Here is a 24,708-nt window from a genome sequence, read left to right on the forward strand (position 1 = left end):
CCCAAAAAAGTACAAAACTTTTTATACTGCTTATCCCAGAAATAGTGGATTTTCCCCAAGTCCATTTAAACTCCGCTAAACTAACTGCCTTTACAACATTCTCTGGCAACGAATTCCAGAGTTTAATTACATGTTGAGTGAAGAAACATTTTCTCCAATTCCTTTTAAATTTACTACATTGTAGTTTCATCGCATTCCCCCTAGTCCTAGTAAAGCGTAAACATACGCTTCACATCTACCCATTCCACTCCACTCATTATTTTATAGACCTCTATCATATCTCCCCTCAGCCACCTTTTCTCTAAGCTGAAGAGCCCTAGCCGCTTTAGCTTTTCCTCATAGGGAAGTCGTCCCATCCCCTTTATCATTTTCGTCGCCCTTCTCTGCACCTTTTCTAAAGCCACTATATCTTTTTTGAGATGCGGCGACCAGAATTGAACACAATATTCGAGGTGCAGTCGCACCGTGGAGCGATGCAAAGGCATTATAACATCCTCATTTTTGTTTTCCATTCCTTTACTAATAATACCTAACATTCTATTTGCTTTCTTAGCCGCAGCAGCACACTGCGCAGAAGGTTTCAACGTATCATCAACAACGACACCTAGATCCCTTTTTTGTTCTGTGACTCTTAACATGGAACCTTGCATGACGTAGCTATAATTCGGGTTCCTCTTTCCCACATGCATCACTTTGCACTTGCTCACATTAAACGTCATCTGCCATTTAGACGCCCAGTCTCGTAAGGTCTTCTTGTAATTTTTCACAATCCTCCCGCGATTTAACGACTTTGAATAACTTTGTGTCATCAGCAAATTTAATTACCTCACTAGTTACTCCCATCTCTAGGCCATTTATAAATATGTTAAAAAGCAGCGGTCCCAGCACAGACCCCCAAGGAACCCCACTATCTACCCTTCTCCATTGAGAATACTGACCATTTTTAATCTAAACTGTAAACCATGTTGAACTGAAGCTTGTTTTTGGGATAATGTGGGATATAAATGTCATAAATAAATAAAATAAATGCCCACCCCTAGATTATAGTATTTGATGGATCAACTACCTTCAATAGTGTTGTGTTTGTTCATTTTGAGGGTAGTGGGATTATGGGAAATAATTCTGGATAGTTGGATTATGGAGTTCTACAAGGGTCAGTTTTATTCCCCTTTTACGATATTTTTATAGAGCAGCCTTGTTTAGTCTTGAGGGTTTAACACATGATATAATTCTTTGTAGATGATATCCTGGATATATTCTTTGTTCACCGTCTGGTTGCTGAAGAGCAACTGGGTATTAATGCCTATATAAGGTATGAAACAGGTAAATAGACACACGTTGGCTGAAAGCAGCCAAAAGTCATGATGAATTATTTTGGCCCATCACAGGTGCCTGGTATTTTCCTGGCCATGATCATTTCAAGCTTTATTACTCAAATGTATTTAGACATCTCAAGGCTAACAGATGCAAACAAAATCATGTCACAAATTCATGCCTGTGGTGACTGTTGCCATCTTCTGAACTCTTTAGTAATCATGTTTTTTTGTGTTTCTGGTTTCAGGTTTTCCATCAGGAAAATAATGCTTTTGGAGTTTAGGTAGGTTTGGAACAAAGTTATTTCTCTGGTCTTGTTCCATCATATTCAGTAGGAGCAAAACGAAATGAAAAGAAGTAGAAGGGTATCCAGAAGAGAGGGGTCAGTTGCTTGGATTTTACTGTCAGCTTGTCGTGCATTGACCAGTGGGAGGAATATGTACATTATTAAATTATCCTTGTACATTCATGCCCTTCTTCAAATGAGGAGCTGTGGACAATAGTAACAACAAGATTGTAAAAAAAAAAAAAAAGAATTTCAGTGTTACTTTTAAGCTTCACATCTGTTTGAAAAATACAGGTAACATTGGTAAATGGCATTAATGATGGCTAACATGCTGTTTATTTTTTGCTTTTTCTTTCTGGTGATAATACAACAAAGAACAAGTACATCATATTAAAGTGAATACAGCAGATACTGTGGATCAAGGGTTGTATAATGCACGCGCATAGACTAGAACTTGGACATAGAGGAATGTAAACACTTTATAGCATTAGAACTAATATTACATCTTTGTGCTGATAATTCAGATGTAGATTTGCCTGGAATATGGTTAAACACCAGCCCAATCACTATATATATATTTTTTTTTGTGGCCTGGTGTTTTGGAAAGATATATATTAAGGGGGGGGGGGGGGTAGTCCTTCACAGAGGAACCTGATTCAAAGCTTATGTTCTCAGATCAGACTGGACTAGGGATGCTGTAGAGACAGCAGTCATAATTCTCAAAGGGAATAAAAGTATACCATATACACTCTTAAGTCTAGAAATTTTAGACTTTAAAATGATTTCATTGAAATAATCATCTTATCCATGGGTCATTTTGCTTGGGCAGGCACCTCTCCTACTCCCCGCCCCCCAGTCTACCTCCAAATTGTCTTTTTCTCTCTGTTTAGGCATTGCTGGCAGCAGCAGTAGCAATACATACACTGCCTGAAGCTTGACATAGTAACATAATAGATGATGGCAGATAAAGACCTGTACGATCCATCCAGTCTGCCCAACAAGATACCATATGTGATGAGTTTGATGTGAAACTTCATATGTATACCTGATCTTGATTTGTCCTTGTCATTTTCAGGGCATGGATCATAGAAGTCTGCCCGGCACTGTCCTTGTTCTAAATTTCTGAAGTTGTCGAAGCCCCTGAAAAACTCCACTCCAGCCAATCCAAATCTATTCAGCCACAATCATGGCACAGAACTTAGAAGTGTTTCCCAGCTCTAGCTTTGCTTCCCAATTAACAGTGTTGCTACCTAATTTCCACTAAGCTTCTTTAGATCCATTCCTTCCAATCAGGATTCCTTTGTGTTTATCCCACACATTTTTTAATTCCGTTACCCTTTTCATCTCCACCACTTCCAGTGGAAGGCCATTCCAGGTACCTACCACCCTTTCAGTGAAGAAATATTTGCTGACATTCCTGAGTTGGCCCCCTTTCAATCTCAGTTCACGTCCTTTAGTTCTATCACCTTCTCGTTTCTGGAAAATGTTTGACTGCAAATTTATATCTTTCAAATATTTGAATGTCTGTATCATGTCACTCGGTTTTCTCCTTTCCTCCAGGATATACATGTTTAGGTCAGCAAGCACCTCATATGTCTTACTACGTAAACCCCATACCATTGTCATCTCTTTTCTCTGAACCACTTCAAGACTTTTTACATCCTTAGCAAGATATGGCCTTCAAAACTGGACTCATTAATCGAAGTGGGGCCTCACCAACAACTTGTACAGTTACCATATCAAGAAACTGCTTATATTCTAACTTAAAATGCTAGACATTATTTTATTTTATATATAGTGCTCAGACCAAATGCATCATATGCTGTAGGATCCATATCCTGTATAATACACTTCTCCAACCATTATCGCACTGAGTCCCGCCCTGCCTGCCTATTCACTAAAGCCAGTTCTAAATCGGTCACAGATTTTAAATTATCAAATTGCAAATAATCAAATGAATTCTCGACTTATCTGCAGAACAGGTGCTTCCAAACCGATGTCACTCAGTGCTCAAGGGTGAAGGATCCAAAATCAAATTCTTGTGCTTGCAGTCCCAATGTATCACATCTTTCCTTATTCAACTTATAACTCTATTTCATTCTCATCAATATTTCCTTATTCAATTTGTAACTCCACTTCGTTCTCGAATCAGGTCATCTACGAATGATTTAGCACCACTTTCCCCACAAACATGCGGTGCACTATGAGAGAGAAGCGGCTCCCTTCTATCCGTGCTGTGGTCCCAAGGCGTGTGGTTCTCCTTCCCGGCCGACCAACCGAGGCTCCTCAGCAGTGCGCTGGTTAGCCAGTTGTTCAGCCGGCAAGGCGAGCCGCTCGCCTCTGGACAGAAACACGGTGAGAAGAGGGGGCCTCATCTAGCATTATGGACTAACCAGGAAATTGCAGGAACATCTCAGTTATTTTTTGGAAGAAATCTTCCAAGTTAAAATTTAGTGCATAAACACTACCCAATAATATATTTTTCCATATAGAGACCTTGCTATAAACACATAACATAACATCCTTCCTCATCATCTACTTGAACTTCCAGCTTGAATGGCAACTGCTTAAGGAGTACTTTAGCCACCCCACACCATTTCCTATTATAGGAGGAAAACCCACAGTGACCCACCTGTTCCATACATAACATCTTGCACTCTTCATTTATTAAATGTGTTTCCTGCCAAACATAATATCCATTTTAAGGATCTGAAGCAGAGTAGTTTCTTTCACTTCACCAGAGAATGGACATTTGCTACGTTCAGAATTGCTATATTAACCTGTGCCATTCTCTGCGAATAGTATATATGTAAAGGTATGTTGCTTTCCTTTTGAAGCTTCTCATTTGGGGGTGTCTCCCAGCCCACACGCCCCTTCCACTACACTTGGAATCATTCCCCTACCATTAACATTCCCCTTTTCATGGAATCATTCCCCTACCATTAACATTCCCCTTTTCAGTCCAAATCCTAACCCTCAGCCTCACCCTCTCTCTCTTCTCTCTCCTAATCTTGTTGCCTGCTCTGCAAGATATGCCACCTTCCATCTCTGTCCTCAAGGACTTGCTATGCCCCTTCATTTATGCTATAGCATTTCTCCACCCCCCCACCCCCCCCCCCACCCCCCCCACCCCCCCCCCCCCCCCCCCCCCCCCCCCCCGTTTCCTGCTCCATTCATTCTAGCATTCTTCTCTCAACAGCTGCCAAAAACCTGCTTGGTACACGTCCCAACTGACGCTAACCCATCATTCTCTCTTTACACATCTAGCTGCCCCATGACCATCCCCTAAACATGAATCAACGGAACCAGTGTTACAATAAAGAACATATACTAAACAGTTCAGCAGTGCTCTTTCAGCAGAGCTCTCCAGGTGCCTTCTGATTCAGTGCAGACACCTAGAGCTGCTGACCACTTTACATCAAGGTGCCAGCACATCAAACGTGCTCTCCTATTCTATTCTGGCTTCTATCCTGCTGATTTCCCTCAAGGAATCAAAGCGGGTAACAGTGATTAGTTAGTACAAAGATAAATATCATATATCAAAATATTTCTGAAATAAAAAGGTTTTCAAAGCCTTTCTAAATAAGTAATAATCCAGGATATCCCGGAGTTGAGTAAGGAAAGAGTACCATAATTTAATGGCAAAATAGCTAAAAACTATCAATAAAACGTTATAACAAATCTTATTTATTGAAGAAAAGGCTAAATTTAAAGAATAGTTTCTATGTCTAAGCCGGCATAATGATGTATACTGAGCTAGAGTAATCTGGTCCAATGAACTACAACCATAAAGGATCTTGTGGACTAGACAAACCATCTAAAGTCCACTCTTGCTGCAATAAGCAACTAGTGGAGATCCCTAAACGAAGGTGTTAAATGTTCAAATTTTGTACGACCGAAAATCAATCTTGCAGCGCAGTTCTGAATTCTTTTAAAAAGAACTTGATTAATGCCAACATACAAAGAACTACAGTAGTCCAAATATGGCAAAATTGTAGCCTGTACTAGCAATCTAAATTGTGCCGGAAAGAAAGAAGGTGCTATAGCTCTGAGTTGTCGTAATTTAACAAACACCCTTTTATACTATCAACCTGGTATTTCATGGGTAGTTGTGTATCCAGAATAAAGCCGAGTAGTACTCTTGATGATTTCTCAAAGGACAATTTCCCCTGTTTTAAGGACCAGATTTTTTGGAACTTTGGTTACAGGTGTATCAAAATAAAGCATCTTGGTCTTACCTGTGTTAAGTTTTAATAAATTCTAAGATGCCCAGAAATGAGTCATGGAAAGCACAGCAATTGTACAATAGATGTGCCAGAAAAGAAATCTTTTTATCAAGTCATAGTGGAGCTCCTCATTCTGGCATCTTCCTTGCCCGCCTGCATACTGGAAGTCCCAATTATTAGCTTTTCTATCTGCTGGTTTTGACACTATTGATCACCATCCACTCCTTGGTACTCTATTCTCACTTGGATTTGGGGCTCTCTTCTGGTTTGGTTTTCTTCTTATTTCTCTCATTGTGCTTTTAGTGTATTCTGTAAAAGAGCCTCTTCCACTGTCTGCTGGTGTACCTGACTTGTTTTAAATTTTTCCTCTATACTGATCTGCACCTATGGTTTTCAATACAATCTTTATGCTGATGACTCCCAGATCTGCCTCTCTACACTAGAAATTTCACCAGGAATCCAGGCCCAAGTCTCAGTTTGCTTAACTCGCATTGCTGCCTAGATGGCCCACTGCCGTCTGAAACTGAACATGGCCAAGTGAAAGCTGTTGATTTCTCCCCCATTGTCTTCTTCTGTGGATAATACTGTTATCCTCAGTTTGTATCTTGGTGTTGTGTTTGACTCATTTCACTATTTCTCTGAATATCAGCACTGCCTAAGTGGAAACCAACTATTCAGTGTACGGTCCAGGGATAGAGTTGGCACTTAAGTTTAATTGACCAAATGTAAACATCAGTCCTGTCATCGCTCAGTTTAACTTAACTGGTTAAGGCTGAATATCGGCACTTAACTAAGTGCTGACCATCTGCACATACGTAGATGTTCAATGCCGGTGCATGGACATGGTTTGGCATTGAATATCCAGGCTATAAAGCCAGTGGTGGTGAAAAAAATTGCTGACCACCACCAGCTGAATATTTACCCCTTGGTAAATATTAGGTAATCTGTACACAGCCCAAGTCTATTCATGAAATTATGTGAAGAATTTTAAGATAACTCACAACATTTTTAAAAATGGGATTTTAAAGCAATGGCGTTCAGCAAGTCGTGGATGATACAGCTGCTTCTGCTTCTGGTATGACTGATGTGTGGGTATGTTATGATGTGTTTCGCTGCCTCTTTTCTTTTATAGCCAGTACTTGGAAAATTACCTGTGGGTGAACTACTCCCCTGAAGTATCCAGCAAGGCCTACTTAATGTCAATTTGCTGCATGGTGAATGAGAAGTTTCGAGAGAACGTGGCAGCATGGGAGGTAAGAGCCCTTCCAGCACGTAGACGATATCATGTGTTTACTCAGGTTCACTTTATCTAATATTACATTTAAGATCAGAAATCATTTAGTATGACGTGTAATAGGGGAAATCAGGGACGCCGCGGTAGGACTTCTTCACATCATTGTATGCTCCTTATTTCAAAAGATAATTTAGGTGATGATGCAGTTCCCAATATATCAGGTGATCCTGGGTGGTGATTTCAATAAATATGGTTGACTGTACCAAGGGCTGTAAGCCACCCAAGTCAATGTTGCAGATGGAGGGAAGCAAAGGGATACAGTTTTAATGTGCTAGTTGAGTTTGGTTGGCAGTTGGAGGGTTTTACACCCAGATGAAAAAGATTTAACTTCCATAGCGTCCCACAGATCATTCCATGGACTTGTGGGTTATGTCTCTCTGTCAGCAGGTTTGCTAAATGTGGCCATGTGCAGCCACCTTAATCTGTATCTAGCAGGTGGAGGGTCATACCTATGCAGCTCTGATTCGATCTGGTTCCTGGCCTGTCACCCAGGTCGATTTGAGCCTTTCTTGGGGTTGAGGTCTCCCTTGGAACTGCTAGGGGACACCTGATGATGCCAGGTCCTTCCCTTTCCTCCGTCACCAGCCCCCTCTGCATGGGTTGTTGTGCCATGAGCATCTTGCTCCAGCTTTTCTCTCCTGCCTCTTAAAAAAAACAAACAAAAAAAACAGCAATGAGTGGGGGGAGGCGGGGTTGGTGTTTGTTGGCGCTCTACCTAGTTCCGCATAGCGACGCCATCTGAGTCTGTTAAGCGCTGCTCCCAGTGTGGGAACTGGCGAGCAGCATTGGGGACCTGTGCAGTATGTTCATGGGAAGCGCGAAAGGTCAGCCGCAGTCTGGTGCAAGCGGGAGGCCTGGTTCGAGAGAACGTGCAGAGGAATTGGAAACTGTTTTGGTGGCCTTTCATCTTCGCACGCTCCTGCGGGTGCTGTTTTTTATTTTCCTCCACGTGCGGCTGCGACTTCTGAGGCGCTGGCGGGAGAGACTCAGCTGGAGCCACCTCCAGTCTTCAGCCCGCCTGATTTCGGATTGCTGGAGGACACTGGCGAGGGCTTGGGGATGGAAGACACTCCGTTCTCCCCAGAATATGCTTTTAATGAATGAACTTTTTAACTAAAGAAGTCTGGAGAGCCCCAGGTTTCTCCACTTCTACCTGACTCCAAGGGGTCCCTTAGTCTTCCGCCAAGCCTGTTACCTAAACGGCCGTGTTTTGAGGCTCAGTGGGACCTGGATTGGGTTGGCCGATGCTCAGAGGAGATTGTAAAGAAGATCCGCCAAATATGCCAGACCAGCCTCTTAAGAGAGACACACCCAGGCTGCATAAGAGCTGCAAACTGATGCCGAGCGACATAAGGTCAACACTTGAAAGGACATTTAAAGGGAAGACTCCAATTCCGGGCCTGGGGATCTTTAAGGGCCGTGCCACCCTCCATGGGCAAAGTGGTCTTCTTCATGACTGCTGTGATTAAGGAATCCACAGTGGGCAGCCGTAAGGACTCCAGTTCCCTGGTCAGAGATGTGCCATAGCCCATGCCACTCACAAATCAGTGTCTGGCGTATCCCTTTGTGCTGAGATGAGGACCTTCATGTCCTCATGAATATGAAAGGTTTTAGATGGCCTTTTAGTCCCCAACATAATGGAAGGGGGCAGAAGGCACCACGGACGCAGACTCTGGGGAAGAGATGTTGAAGACATTAAAGCACCTGAACAATAAGGGCCGAAGCTCCTTCTTCCTAAAAGTCGTGCTGCTGTGGGGTCATCACCCTCCTTCGGCTGCAGCTCCCCTTCTTCAAGCATGTCTGAAACAGCTGGTAGGTAATCACTGGAGAACTGGCCGTCATCACAGTTGGTGGAAAGCAGGGTTTCTCACTTGATTTGGATGTAGGAGGGGAGAAGGGGAGGGGGAAGAATTAGGGAGTGCTGTGGTAGAAGGGGCAGTAAAAGGGAGAGTGGACATGTTCCACAGATGGAGATGTTATTTGTAAATGTTGTGTTCTGTTGAGGGAAATGTTCAACACAGTTGCTATGCAGGGAGATGACTATATATTCAGATGGTTTTTATTTTCTGGTGTTTATTGCAATAAAAATTATTTTAAAAAGAAAAGTCTTTCCACCAAACATGGAGCTATCTGTTCAACCGTAACTAAAGCCGATACTTACACACTTTTATTTTTCCATAGACATTCAAAAAGAAGACGGAACACTTTGCATACTTTTTCAAGTGCATTCTAGATGCCTCTGTGAGTGAGAATGGGGAACTGTCTCTACATGAACAGACTGTCCTCCTGCTTTTCCTTGATCACTGCTTCAATAGTCTGGTAAGTTTTATCTGAAAGAGCAAAACATGCTTATTTAGTACAATAATAAATAAATAATGGCAGATACTAGTGTTGCTCATCCAGTCTGCCCAGTAAAGTGGAAAGGGGTGTAAATGCCATTCTCCGAGGACAAACGGGCTTCTGTCTTCTCGCACGTGGGTGATGCTGATCCACGTCGCCCGGTTTAGCATTTTGTCAAAGCTAAAAAGAGAGTTTTGTGGAGCGTGAGCTGTGCACCACTGCGCATGCACAAGTGCCTTCCCCACCTGTTGCGCAAATGCAGTCTCGGTTCTCTTTTTTTTCCATGTGAGGAGAAGGTGCACTTTTTGTCCTCTCCTCACTCGCCCGGTTTTTGAGAACTGTTTAGTGCCTTCTGGCTATTTTTTCTGTCTTCTCTTGTGACTCCTTTATTTGGGCCTATTTCAAACCTGTCCTTTTATTTTTCTTATTTTTCTCGGGTTTAAATTTTCTTATTTTTCCTTCGCCATCGGGCCGTTTTTAGGCCCTGACTTCAGCCAGGTCTTTCCTTTTATGTTTTTCTGTGCCTTGCCCCTTTTTCAGTCACCATCAAGTCATTTAGCTGACAAAGGTTTTCCATTCATGTCCACAAAGATTCCCACTGGCTTCAAGCGCTGTACCCAGTGCAATCGGACTGTCTTGGGAAAGGACACCCATTCCTGGTGTCTGCAGTTTCTTGGGCCTGACCATAGTCCTGCTAATTGTGTTCTCTGTCTTTGTATGAAGAGCACCCAGGTTTCCCAAGAGGCTCAGTGAGAGAGGATTTTTGAAGCCGAGTCCGGTTACACCTCATGCTGTTTTGAACTTAAGTGCTCTGTGCTTGTTTTCCATCTTGTCATTTAGAGAACCTCTCTATGTATTCCACTCTTCATTTTTGAATACCATTAGCTTGTTTGTCTCCACTACCTCCCTGAGGGCATTTCAGGTAGCCACCATCCTTTCCATGGAAAAGAAATTCTGGATATTGCTTTTGACCTACCTCATTGCAGCTTCATATCCTCCTCTACTTCTACAGCTTTGCCTCTTTTAAAAGGTTTGTTTCAGGAGCAATTTCTCTAAATGGATTAGTTTTGCACATACCATGACAGGAATGAACCTCACCCCTAAACCAGGACATGTGGCGTATGATCTCAGTCTTTCAAATTTACTACTAATTCTTACCATAGTACTTGCATTGTGCCAAAGAGAGCTTCTTTCTGGAGTTATCCTCTTTCTTCTGATGAGTTCTCTTTGTGTACCTTCTGTATTCAGATAGAGGATTTGTGGGGTAGCATCGATCCATTCTCTTCTATTTATCTTCAAGAGTACACCTAACAGTTTTTAATCCTCTTTAACTTTTTCATTAGTTTTGATGGTTGAGTGGAGGAGTAGCCTAGTGGTTAGTGCAGCGGACTTTGATCCTGGGGAAATGGGTTTGATTTCCACTGCAGCTCCTTGTGACTGTGGTCAAGTCACTTAACCCTCCATTGCCCCAGGTACAAATAAGTACCTGTATATACTATTTAAACCACTTTGAATGTAGTTGCAAAAACACAGAAAAACAGTATATCAAGTCCCATTTCCTCCCTTTTCTGCAGTGGGTCCACAAACAAGTTCAACATGGTCTATGTCTGCATAAGGGATTTTTTATTCTCCTGAAGATTTTGCACTATTACTACCACCATCATAAGCCCTAATGTGTAAGCCCAGAAGTAGGCACCTTTTTTATCCTGGGCAACGTGTGACCAATATGTATTCTTCTACAAGATAATGAGCGGAGTAGAGCGGACAGATATGTAGCGTTTGTTTACACTTTCAAACAACAATAGAACCAGGGGACACAAGATGAAGCTAGAATATGGTAGATTTAAAACAAACAGGAGAGAGTTTTTCTTTACCCAGCGTGTAGTTGCTCTGGAACTCGTTGCCGGAGAATGTAGTGACAGCAGCTGGCCTTATGGAGTTTAAAGGGGGTTTGGACAGATTCCTGAGGGAAAAGTCCATTGAACATTATTAAAAAAAATTTTTTTGAAGGGGTTTTGCCGGGTTCTTGAAACCTGGATTGGCCGCTGTCTGAGACAGGATGCTGGGCTTGATGGACCATTGGTCTTTTCCCAGTATGGCAGTGCTTATGTTCTTGTCTTACTGAGTTTTGGTATAGTGTTATAATACAGGGTCACCTTATGAAGATACTCAGCAAGACTTGGGGAGAGAATGTATTCTCTCCCCCTCAGAGATAACACAGCAGTTCTGGCTTTGGCTACCATTATTTCTAGCCTAATGTTTTTTTGTAGTCTGTGCACATTAGCCTCTTCTCTACTAGCAAATATATTTCCTTTTTTATTTCTACACCTAAATGCATCATTCTGCACTTATTCACTTAAATGCATAAGTACCAAGCATTTGGCAAGTCTTTTAATTTTCGTAGATCACTTCTTATTTTGTCTTCTCTCTCAAGACATGTTCATTGAGTTGCAGATCTTCACGTAAGCCACAAAAAATGTCAAGTTTATTTATACTTGATATAAGGCAAACTTCTAACCCTTTGCTCACAATGATATTGAACAGAATTGGTCCCATAACCCATTCCTGAGGGTCTCCAGTACTCATCTTTCTTTCCTCCAAATAAATTCTATTTGCTGCTATATTCTCTTTTGGTCAACTAGTTTCTAATCCAGTTTTACACCTTGGGACTCACCCTCATGCTAATCATCTTATTTTTGAGCCTCCTATGAAAAATAGTATCAAAGGCATAGCTGAAATATAAGTAGACCATATCCAACCTCTGTGTTTGATCCAGTTTTCTGGTCGCCCAGTCGAAGAAATCAGCTTTATTCGGAAAGGTCTACCTCTGGTAAAACTATGTTGCTTCATATCATAAAACTTTTGGATTGTACATAATTCACTATGTTTTTCTTCAGTAGCATTTCCTTTATTTTTCCCACCTTTGAAACTTTTGTAAAGAGGGATCACATCTGCCTTTTTCAATCCCATGGAACCATTCCTCTCCCCAAAGAACTCTTAAACAAATCTTTCAGTGCAGTTGTCAGTTCTCTGTACTCCCTTGGTATCCTGAAATGTGTTTTATCTCATCCCATGGCTTTGTCCACTTTGTTTCACAGGTTGCTCATTAACTCTTAATGACCAATGCAATATATACAAGAAACAACAGAAAGGCTGTTCAGATCTGCACCAAAATGATGCAAAAGAAAGCAGATCTCAAGCAGAATGCAAAAATGGGATTGTCAAAGGTCTTGCAATTCCAAATTGACTATGAACGAATACTCAGCAGCACAGTGCTTACAGGAACATTCTCACAGATTCCTCTTAATGCAGCAGCACTGTGATGCTGAGTATTCAATACAATATATACTGCATTCCCATATGAACCTCTTTTTAGTCATCTTTGATTCTTCAGGGTTTTCTTCCATGAATGCTGAGCAGAAGTATGTATTTAGCATTTCATCTTTTTCCTTGTCACAGGCCACACATTGTTTCTTGGCACCTTTCAATCTACCTCTTGCCTTTCTCCTTTTCCCAACGTACCTGAAAAAAGTCATTTCACCTTACTTTCCCATCTTTAGTCATTTTTTATTCTGCCTAACCTTTGCTGTCTGAATTTTTCTTCATCTCTTTCATCTTTATGTGATTTTTTTTTCTGTGTTCTTTTTGTGGTCCTTTGTACTTTGTGACTTCTATCTTTTTGCTGTTTGTCACTTGCTTGGAGAGCCATATGTGTTTCCTTTTCCTCTTGCTTTCCTTCCCTTACCTGAGATGTGTTGCCATTTTTATAGCCCTGTTCAGTTTAGCCCACTGTCCTACTACCCTTATCTCCTCCTACTGGGACAGCTCCTCTTTTAGGTATTTCCTCATTTTTATTAAAGTCAACATGTTTTGAAGTCCAGGACTTTAAGCTTGGGATGTCTCTTCTGCCTGTTTAAATTGCTTTGATTATAACCCAAGAATGTCCAACTTGGACTTTAAAATAAGATCCCTAGCCAAATTGCCAATGTTAGAGAGACCGATATTAATTGGTAATGAAGTTGAACTGGTTTTAAAATAGTAACAGCAGACGAGGTACACTGGTTAGACTCTTACTCTGGATGGTTGATGAAAAGCAAAAGGCCGTGTCCTACCCCAGAATACAGTTGTAAACTGAGCTGACAAGCAAAATAGTAAACCTCAAGCTAACATAAGGAGATGTTATTCAATCAGGTTCCAAAGACAGGTGTGCATTCAGGTTGCAGATGAAGGAGTGCACGAAGAGGCACAACCTGCTTCTTGTGTGCATTCATTAGGCATACGCCTGTGGTGTGTGCCGCAAGAGAGCCTAAAATTTAAAATCGGGAGACAATGATGTCACTTCCATGAGGTAGGAATTGGCAGGTTTATATGGCTAGCAAAAGGGTAGCACGGAGATGGTAACAGGTTCTAGAATAACAAACACTGCAACAATTAGGCAAAACAGATACAAAAAAAAATGACAAGATTGCATACCATTTGAAATGCATGTTATCAGAGGATGGCCAACTCATTGGTCAGTTTTACTACTCTTTTTTTGGAAGGCTTAGGATAGTGACAGTCTGTCCTAGATGAGACTGATTTGCAGTGTGAGCAGTTATTCTTTCAAGTATATAAGACAAGTCCAAGAATTTTTCATTTTGTCTTCCATCTTGTTAAGTTAGTGTGGTTCACCTATAATGCAGATTCTTTATTTGGTTTGAGAATATTTATTTCTGGAAGATGACTTATATAAATATTTGAAAGTATGGGAAATTGTTTTTTTTTTTTTCCTCCTAAGTGGAGAAGTAGAATTTTTTTTGGAAAACTGAAAATTATTTTTAAATCATTTTTTTTTCTTAGAATCTTACATGAAATGATTTTCAAGAAGTGTTTTAAAAATATTATCACTACCCTTACCCTCTCAAAATGCTTGCTAATAGTTATGCAATATGAAGATGTAAGATAATGAAAAGTATAATTATTTTCCTCAAGATCCAAGTTGTATTTTGATTGCTACTAGAGAGAGTGCTCAGAAAATGAGTATTTCTGTTCTATAATTTATGGAATTTATTTATTTTGACATTTATACTCCATATTATCCCGAACATACTTGAGTTCAATGTGGCTTACAATAAATAAAACAACAGGCAAGGTTTACAGTACTATAAACAAAATAGCAAGTAAGAGCAGAGTAGCAACAAATAAGATAGAAGTAAGAACTAAATAATAAACCATTGATGTCCAGTTACAATCTAACACATTCCATTAGTGGATAGAAACCTCTCAAAAAGGAACGTTTTTTCAGTCTTTTGCAAAATACAAAGTAATCAGGCTGACCCTTTCTTGCTATTGGCAGTGAGTTCCATCACTTAGCACCTTGGTATCTAAAGTCTGCGGAGTGAACCGACTTATAGTGCACTCTCTTGCAATCTGGAAGATGAAGTCAAAGGTAGTCCCTAGAACCAGAGGTTATCCAGCTTATAATCGAAAGTGATCGCCGGCCATCTTCCGACACAAATCGGGAGATGGCCAGCGATTTCTTAAAAGCGGCGAATTCGGTATAATCAAAAGCGGTATTTTTGACAGCATCGCCGCTTTCCCGTCGCTTCGCTGACGAAAGTTCAAGGGGGCGTGTCGGTAGATTAGCAAAGGCGGGGCATGGGCGTGGCTACCAGATGGCTGGCTTTCGCCGGTAATGGAAAACAAAAAAACGGCGTTAAGCAGTATTTCGCCGGCTTTACTTGGTCCTTTTATTTTCACGACCAAGCCTCAAAAGTGTGCCCCAACTGACCAGATGACCACTGGAGGGAATGGGGGATGACCTCCCCATACTCCCCCAGTGGTCACCAATCCCCTTCCAAACTAAAAAAATAAAACTAAAAACCTTTTTTGCCAGCCTGTATGCCGTACCCACCTCCATGACAGCAGAATGTGTTGTATCCTCCATCAGCCTTTCCCTGGTTGCAATGTGGCTCTCGGGTGAGTGTGACACCTTTTCTGTTAGGTGCCCTGCAGAGTCACATTAGCAATGCATTGTGGTGGGTGTAGGGTACTGGGCTCTACTCCCATGATACTTTTCCCCCCTGCTAACTGGGTCAGAGTGTGCCCTGTTTTGTTTCCTGTTGTAGTCCATGCGGTAGTGGCCATTTTTGTAAGCCAGTTTTAGTTCCCTTTCCTGTGTTACCCACGTTAGAGAACGTAGTTCTTACCTTGAATGGTGCTGAAAGAGGGCTTTGTACACCATTGTGCCAGCTCTGACCTACTGCTAATCTTAGTACCAGGGGACTCTTTGCCAGTGGGGCACAACCTCTGATCTGCAGTTAACTGTGAGTAAACGTGGTTATTTCAAGAAAGGACTTTTTCAGAGAGATTAGTCTTCAGATGTGAACTGGTGTGCCAAAGTTATACAGCAGCAATAAGTCCTAGAGGCTGTATGTAGGTCCCTGGAGCAATTTTAGTGGGTGCAGTACATTTGTGGGTAGTGGGTTTGGGGGGGGGGGGGGGTTGGGGGGCTCAGCTCCCAAAGTAAGGGAGCTATGCACGTGGGAGCTTTTCTGAAGTCCACCGCAGTGACCCTTAGGGTGGCTGGTTGGTGTCCTGGCATGTCAGGAGGGCCAGTGCACTAAAAATGCTGGCTCCTCCCATGGCCAAATGCCTTGAATTTGGCCAGGGTTTGAGATGGCCGACATAACTTTCCATTATCGCTGAAAAACAAACCCGGCCATCTCAAACCCAGCGAACTCCACGGCATTTGGCCGGGCTAAACCGTATTATCGAAAAAAAAGATGGCCGGCCATCTTTTTCGATAATACGGTTTAGCCCGGCCAGCTGTAGCGATCTATTTGGCCAGCGATGTTCGATTATGCCCCCTCTATATTGCATAGGGAATTAGTAATTAAGGGCTGCGTGTAATCCAGTATCATGCCATATAATATTTTTAAGATAAAAACACATAATTTAAAAATAATCCTGGCTTTAATGGGCAGCCAGTGCAGCTTACATAATAATGGAGTGGCTCTATCAAAACGTTATACCTTGAGGACAAGCCTAGCTGCTATATTTTGGGCTGTTTGCAGCCTTTTACACGCCTTACATCCAGCATAGATGGAATTGCAGTAGTCGAATTGAGTTAAAACCAAAGATTGAACTAGCAGTCTAAAGATGTCGGACAAGAAATATGATCTGATTCTCCTCAGCTTCCAAAGAAACCTGAAGAATTTCTTCAGTACTGAGGAAACCTGAGGTTCAAACGTGAGGTGACTGTCAGTTAATACACCCATCTTTTCTGTTTTAAAGTTTTTATTGTAATCCATGCTGATCTTTGTTGAATTGAGTGGTATATCAAGTGTATTAAATTATTAAACTATTTCAGTTGCCTCAATATTATTTTCCATTTTTATACTTTTTATGCTTATGCTGGTTGGAATTTTCTAATAGACTATTTACATGTTTATATGGGCACATAATGTGTGGAAATTACTTTATAAAATTATTCCCAGTGTGTAAAAATATTAAATACGGTGGTTGGAGGAACAGTGCAATTTCAAATACTCTCTAAAGCTGTTTTGTATTGAGCTCCAATCCCTGTACTCTGCAGTTCACTCAACATACATTTTACTGTTTTGATAGGACTTTAGTTGAAGGCCTAAGTTCTAAAAAGCTTTTCTGTGGAATGGATTTCCAAACCAATAATTGGACTTTTGGAAGTAGTAATGACCACCCTGTATGAGTGAAAACGTATTCATTGGCCTGCATAATATGACTGGAAGAGTACTGTTACCTCCTAACACATTTGTATCTCTTACAAAACATATTCCTGTGAGTGCCTGCACCTTCTCTCTGAGCATCTCATAAGAATTTAAAGTTGACTGGTTTGTATTTTGTTTCAGGAAGTTGATTTGATCAGGAGCCAGATACAGCAGCTTGTCTCCCTCCCCATGTGGATGTGTTTGCAACCAGTAAGAAATATAGCTATCAATATTTAATTAATATAATTATAGTAGATATGAAATGTTTAAAAGAAGTTTAAAGAAGAATTGAGAAAGGTAGAATAACTTTGGGGATGGTAAAGACTTCCTTACGAGGAACCTAGACTTAGTACATATAAGAATAGCCATACTGGGTCAGACCAATGGTCCATCTAGCCCAGTATACTGTTTCCAACAGTGGGCAATCCAGCTCACAACCCAATTAGTAGCAACATTCCATTCTACCAATCCCTAAGCAAGCAGTGGCTTCCCCTATGTCCACCTCAATAAAAGACTATGGACTTTTCCTACAGGAACTTGTCTAAACCTTTTTTAAACCCAGATATGCTAATTGCTGTTACCACTTGAAGATTCTGAGTGCATATCTCATCTCATGGGTAGGGTATGGGATTGAAATAGTGACCTCAGTGAAGGAATTATTGAAAAATTGTGCAAGAACAAGGGCCTTTTTGGAAGCCAGCCCTCTTCTCTGAATAGTAGTACAGATAAGTTGGGAAGAAAATTATTTTGGGCCTATATTTAACCGGTGGCAATCAGCGTTTAACCCAGAAATTCAATGCAGAACCTGTTTGTCTCCCTGACAAATGTTGTTTTAAAAAATATATATTAAAACCCTAACTGTCACAGCCTAGAATAGCATGAATTTACCTGTGCTATCAATAACTTACTACTGTAATACCTTTTAGAGGGAAAATGCCAAGCAGAAAAAAGTAGCACAACAGAACCTTTCACTGGTGCAAGTGATCACACCTTAAATGTAGCAACCAGCAATGGAGCGGGCCAAAAGCACACAGTATAAATAATCCAAAAATGAAGCACAAAGGGCTCTCAAAAACGGAACAAGTCAACTTTATTGTTGACTTGTCATGGGCTGTGTTTTGGCGTGACACATTGCCTGCCCCAGGGGTCAATCACATCGTAACTCTTCACAAAGAAAATCCACTCTGAAAATTATACATACATGAAAATGGAGTGGGACGCCAAAACATTGAGCCAAACAAGGCTTAAATATAGGCAGATTTTCTGCCACTTGTGCTAGTTTTCTTTAAAGTAAAGTAGGTGTGTACTTCTCTTTATAGATTAGGCTTGAAATAGGCTCATGCTTACCCTCTTATCCTAGGCACCCTCTTTAGGAAAGTTTTTGGGAGAGTTCAGTTGATGGGTGGGGAGATTAACATATTTTATTGGGGACTATGATAGGAAGATTAATGTAATTCATGATTGTATGTTTTGTTTTTATTATGTTGTCTACTGCACTGTTCAGTCTGGGAACTGATAGTGATAGATAAATATTAAGGAAATGGAGTGGGATATATACAGCCATGTATGGGATAAATGGTCTCTTTTTAGTACTATGATGTCTTCTGAAGGAGAGAAGAGAAACACACAATGTTATTGACAAGTTATGTTTGGGTAAACTTTAACCCAGCAAAATAAAGTGACTTTCCAGCTAGTGATAAAACCAATATTTGCAAATGTCGCTGGTAGATTGCTTTCTCCCTTTAGCTCCTGAAGGTGGTGTGGTGATTTCTACATAGACAGATCATTTCTTCCTGGACTTTATCTGGCTGAGCCACTTCTCCTCCTTTTTTCAGACTCGCCTCAATCATGAGTTGAAGAAGACACATAAACTTCGAAAGTTCTGGAACCTGATCCGGAAGAATGATGAGAAAATGTCAGAAAATACACAAGCACAGTATGTAGAGCGATAATCCTTTGTTATTTCAAGTCTGTAGCACTGGTTCTTGGTTGCAAGAAAGCAACATGAGGGGTAGAGGCAGATGTTTTGGATGGCTGTACAGTTTACATTTACTCTGAGGGGGAGGAGAGAATTCTGTGTAAAATGTTTGAAAATTCAGCAAAATTCTGTGCTATTCATTTGTAGAGGTTTTGCACAGAATTTCCCCATCCTAAGGCTTCAAATATCCTCCCATTTCCCTCTTAAAGCTCCAGCCTGTCTCACTGTCCAATGACACACTCGCTTTTGTCTGCTGCCCCTCCCACTCAGCTGCTTATGTGACCTACGGGATCCCGCAGTTCATATAAACAGTCTGGTCTAAGCCAGAAGAAGAAGAAAAGTGACCCAATGTGCAGCAGTTCACATCTTCCTCTTGCCATATAATTTCTGCGGGGGAGGAAGGAGAGAGACCCGATGCCGGCACTGAGTAGTATTCTGCACAGTAAGTGCAGAATTCTGTGTGCGAGGGAAGGAGTGGGATTGTGCGCAAATTCGCTGCGCAGTTGCATAGAATTCGCTACCCCTTGTTTCCCTCCCACTACTACCTCTTCTCTCTAGCTGGCCCTCCCTGTACCCTCCCCCATACTTCTGTCTTCGCTGGCCTTCAGCCCGTTGTGGTCGGCCCCCCCTTTAACGGGTGTGCCTGGTTCTCAACTCGGGCATTCGGCACACACTCAGACATATCAACCCCCGCCCCCTTCAATACCACACTACAAGCCGTATCTTCGATAGAATTGGATTTATTTTGACCGCAGCCAGGAACATTAAAATTGTTACAACTTTAAAAAATTACATTACATCTTCTAATAATCATTATGCCAGCATTTGCATTTCTACCCGGGTACACAGCTTCTACACGTAGTTGCATATTCTGGGCCACAGGCCAAGCCGTACCAAGCCACTGTGGCCCCCTGTGCTGTTTTCCAAGCACCCGACGTCACTTGGTGTCTCCCGTTGAAGGAGGCACCTACCACATTCACAAAATAACGTTCTAGGCCTCCCGGCCATCGAAGCCAGGAGACAAGGTATTAATCCGCAAACGAACCTTTTCCGGAGAGAGGAAAGGTGGCAGAACTAGAGGGCATGAAATGAGATTGAAGGGCGGCACGTAGGGTTTTGGAGCTTCAGGCTCTCGTCAGGATTCCTTTTTCCGCTTTTGGGAGGTAGAGGTCTCCCAGTGTATGGTTCCTTCCCTTATTCCAAAAGTGGTATCAGTATTTCATCTTAACCAATCTGTGAAGCTCCCGTCCTTTTGCAGAGAGGATGCTGAGGCTCAGTATTCTTCCTTGAAACTTCTCAATGTGCGTAGATATCTGGAAGTCATGAATGAGTTGTACAGAGTGTTTGTTTGTACATAAGAACATATGACTAGCGGTCCATCTTGCCCAGTGTCCTGCTTCCAACAGTGGCCAATCCAGATCACAAGTACCTGGCAGAAACCTAAATAGTAGCAACATTCCATGCTACCCATGTCTATCTCTATATCAGACTATGGACTTTTCCTTCAGGAACTCATCCAAACCTTTATCTAAACTGCCTGACGGTCTCGGCGAGATTCAAAATGGCCGCCGAGAATTGAAGTCTCGGCAGCCATTTTGAATCTCGCCGAGACCGTCAGGCTGCATACAGGAGGATGGAGAGCAGCGCGCTGGGCAGGAAAGAGGGGGCTCTTTCCTGCCCCGACGTCACTAGACCACCAGGGAAGATCGCGTGAGTAAGGGGAGAAGTGGTGACAGGGCCGGGGGGGAGGAGGTAACCCTGATGGCGATCCCGAACTCGGAGGGCGGGCGGCCTGCCAGCCAGCCAGCCAAATCTCTACCTTCGGACTATAAGACGCACCCCCCATTTTCCTCCCAAATTTGGGGGGAAAAAAGTGCGTCTTATATTCCGAAAAGTACGGTACCTTGTTTTTGCTTCTCTTTGGCCAATGTAGCCCTTGTTTCTGTATTCCCCGTGACAGCCATGCCTCCTCTTGCTAGCTGAACGTTACCCTCCAGGGTTAATCGGGAGCTCGCAAAACCTTCCGCTCCACTACTCTCCGTTGAAAGATCTTCTGCCCCCTGAGGTTCCATTGCTAAACCAGTTCCTGGGAGCTTCGGAAACGACGCCAGAATCGGAGAGGAAACAGCTTGGGGTTGCAGAGGGGGAGCTCGTTGGTCGGGGCTAAGGGTGACTTCATGCACAGACAGCGTCTCGGATCCTCCATTCTTTCCGGACGCTGTCGGCGTTCTGCCCTCCGACCCACCCGAAACCTCCGGTCGCCGCACAAAAGCATCAAGAGGGCCAGTCAACATTGAGGTTAGTTGACCTGGGGGAACATTGGCTGTAGACTTCCCTCTACGCTTTGGCATTTTAGCGGAGTAAAAAGAAGGAAATAATCAGAGTGTGGTGACCTACGGCCAGTTCAGTCAGCCATCTTGGATCCATTCGATGTTTCCCAGTCTTAACCCTTCACCTGGCACAGACCTTTGTACTTTTTCAATGAGTGAAAACTCGATTCACTCGATTTTGTAGACCTGAATCATATCCCCCCTTAGCCATCTCTTTTCCAAGTTGAAGAGCCCTAACCTCTTTAGCCTTTCCTCATATGAGAGGAGTTCTGTCCGCTTAATCATTTTAGTCGTTCTTCTTTGATCTTTTTCTAAATCTGCAATATCTTTTTTGATAGTTGACCAGAATTTGAATGCAATAGTCAAAGTGAGGTTGCACCATGGAGCAATACAGAGGCATTATAATATTTTTTGTCCTGTTTACCACCCCTTTCCTAATCATTTTTTTTCACCAGTTAAGATACCACAGTGAGACACCGTAACCTATCTCATGATTTTTTTTAAATTTCCTGAAGAGCCTCCCATGAGGGATTTTGTCCAATTCCTTTCTGAAAACCTAAATGTACTAAATCAGCTGACTCACCTTTAGCCAAATGGCCAAATGTGTATACCTTAAAAACAAACCAACAAACAAAAAACAGTGAGGTTGGATGCCAGGAGAATTGAAGGGAAGGAGCAGGGCTGGTATGGAAATGAGTCAGAGAAGAAGTTGAGGGTTGGGAGAGGTGAGTACTTAAGTTGGAAACACGGGACTGGGGAGTGTATGGCAGAGGGGGAAATAGGGCATTAAGAAAGATGAGAATGATGGGGCAGTGGTAAGGCTAAGGAGGGGAGCATGAAATTGGAGGATGAGAGAAGGGGAGAATGAGGGATAAAACCTAACTGAGCACAGAGGCAGAGAAATGGGGGTATAAAAGGAAAGAAGTATTAGTGCAGAGAAAAAAGACAGGAGGAGAGAGAAGAAATAGAGTCCTTGGAAGAGAACTTATGTACAAAGAAAGTGGGGAAATGAGACTGGAACTAACCTGATCAGAAAAATAAAATTCCTTGACAGAAAAAAAAGACATGTTTATTTTAAATTTTTAGGGATTGGAATATGTCAGCTTTGGGAAATATGTCTACCTTTGTATTTTTGTATTTTGCACAGTGAAAAAAAGAAATACATTTCTGTTTCTTTGTCCTGTACTGTAATCTTCATAGAGTCTAGATTTATGGGAGATTCCCATTTCAGTTTTCATCTGCATATTTGTTTCTGATTTGTGGTCCCTTCTGTATTAGCTTGAGAGTATATTCTTGTTGAGTTTGTGTATTTGACAGAAGAGTAATGTGTACAACTAAAGCAAGCTTAAATTGGGTGTAGAAAATTATTTTCTTGGCTCTGGTCAGTATTTCTACTTTTTCATCAGTACTAATTTTCTGTACTTGTTAGACTGTAATTTGCACTTGCCTTGATATAAACAAATGGAAGGCAGTACAGCAAGAATGGAGGGAAGAACATCTATAAATAGAAACACTCGACTCAAAATGTGTCTCAGTTGTATTGACGCAGCCCACTGATGGTTAACAAGTGTACAACTGTCTATCCTATCAAATATTGTAGTTCTTTTCTGAATTTTCTGTTTTTAGCCTTTAAACCACCCAGATCTTCAAGTTAGCTTGGGCGGTATAGTAAGTGCAAATAAACTATAAACTAGAACTTTTAATCAGTCCATTTTTAATCTTACCTCTAGGGCAACCACCGGGAGGGAGGGATGGGTTTCCCTTCAAGGGCCAAAGTGTGGATTTACTAGCTTCAACACAAAACTCTAAAATTTTTGAATATGAATTTCAGATAGTGCTGTATTCCCAAAGATGCCATTTAAAATGTTTTTTAATTTATTATACTAGAACAGGGGTGGGTAACCACAGTCCTCAATAGTCACAACTCAGGTTTTCAAGATTTCCAAATTGAGTATATGTGAGATCTACTTGCATACAGTAGAAGAAGTACATGCAAATCAATCTCTTGCATATTCATTGTGGAAATCTTGAAAGCCCAACTGGGTTTTGGCCCTCGAGGACTGTGTTTACCCCTGTACTAGAAAGTATGGGCTGAGCTACTGATGACAGAACACCAGTTCTAGTGAAGCTACCTAATTTTCCCAGCCATAGTTACAGTAGTGGCTCACACTTGTTCAGAGTTCTTCTAGCCAAGACTGTCTCATGAGAACATGAATGTCATTTATTTCCATTAATCCCTGTGTTTTGTAAGAACCTTTCTAGGTATTCTGTCTGTGATGCAGAAATAACATCCATACTGTCTTAATCCCAGGGCCTATGAAGAGAGGAGATTTCTCTCTCGTTTGATCCAGAAGTTTCTTTCTGTGCTAAAAGCCATCCCTCCTTCAGGTAATATCTGCATTTTCTTTAGGTTGTTGTTTGTTTTTTTGAAAGTACTTCATGTAGTAATGATACATCTGGAACATTACCAAAGGTAGCAGTAAAGAAAGAAAGCAAGTATATTTACAAGCAGGTAGCTTCTACCTCAGTGAGGGAGTTTTATCATTTGGGCTTTATGGTGTTTCTAGATTTTTTTTTTTCCTTCTCAATTAAAGCAGTCCTGGATTCTTTTTATTTTTTGTTAATTATTTTTTTGTTTGGATCCATCACTTAACGTGCTTTCATTTTTGAATAGAGGAGAACAAGGTACCTATCTGCTGTTCTTGTATCCTTTACTATGTCTGTCCATGAATTTATCTTGGACAGTGCCTTGGTAACCTTTGAGCACCAAGCATATAGTATATGTCGATTTATGTTGTGTGGGGTAGTACCATAGGCGGTCGGTGGCCCAACTGTTTGGGGAGGCTAAAGGGGGTGGGGCCAGGGGCGGGGCTTACATCCATAATTGTCAGACAACACACAGGAAAAAAATAAGTAAAAATAAAATAGTCACAATTAATACCTTTTATTAAATTTAGATATTAGATATGTATCATATGTCAAAGAATAAAATGGTTGCTCAAAGCATATACTAACCACAATCGCTCAACTGCAAAACACTATGCACAACTTTGTGCAAAAACACACTCAGAATCTTACTGTACCATAAATATTACACTGGGCAGACCCTAATACACCAATATACCACCCATACGGAAAATGCAGATCGTCAACAATATGGGATATCATAATATCACAATTCTCATGTAGAGCCACAAAACACCCTTTTAGGGT

At 41.6% G+C, this 24,708-nt stretch overlaps 1 protein-coding gene across 1 annotated transcript in view; it reads left to right on the plus strand.

Moving 5' to 3' along the window:
- Nucleotides 1–24,708, plus strand: part of AQR (aquarius intron-binding spliceosomal factor) — a 211,628-nt gene that overhangs the window by 21,336 nt on the left and 165,584 nt on the right. Inside the window, exons 4-9 of the mRNA XM_030214054.1 lie at nt 1,562–1,597; nt 6,959–7,079; nt 9,302–9,439; nt 17,329–17,397; nt 19,023–19,123; nt 23,807–23,883. Of these exons, the coding sequence (XP_030069914.1) occupies nt 1,562–1,597; nt 6,959–7,079; nt 9,302–9,439; nt 17,329–17,397; nt 19,023–19,123; nt 23,807–23,883 (542 nt within the window). The remainder of the gene's footprint in view (nt 1–1,561; nt 1,598–6,958; nt 7,080–9,301; nt 9,440–17,328; nt 17,398–19,022; nt 19,124–23,806; nt 23,884–24,708) is intronic.

This window comes from Microcaecilia unicolor, chromosome 9, assembly GCF_901765095.1.
Source record: "Microcaecilia unicolor chromosome 9, aMicUni1.1, whole genome shotgun sequence".
NCBI classification, from domain to species: domain Eukaryota; kingdom Metazoa; phylum Chordata; class Amphibia; order Gymnophiona; family Siphonopidae; genus Microcaecilia; species Microcaecilia unicolor.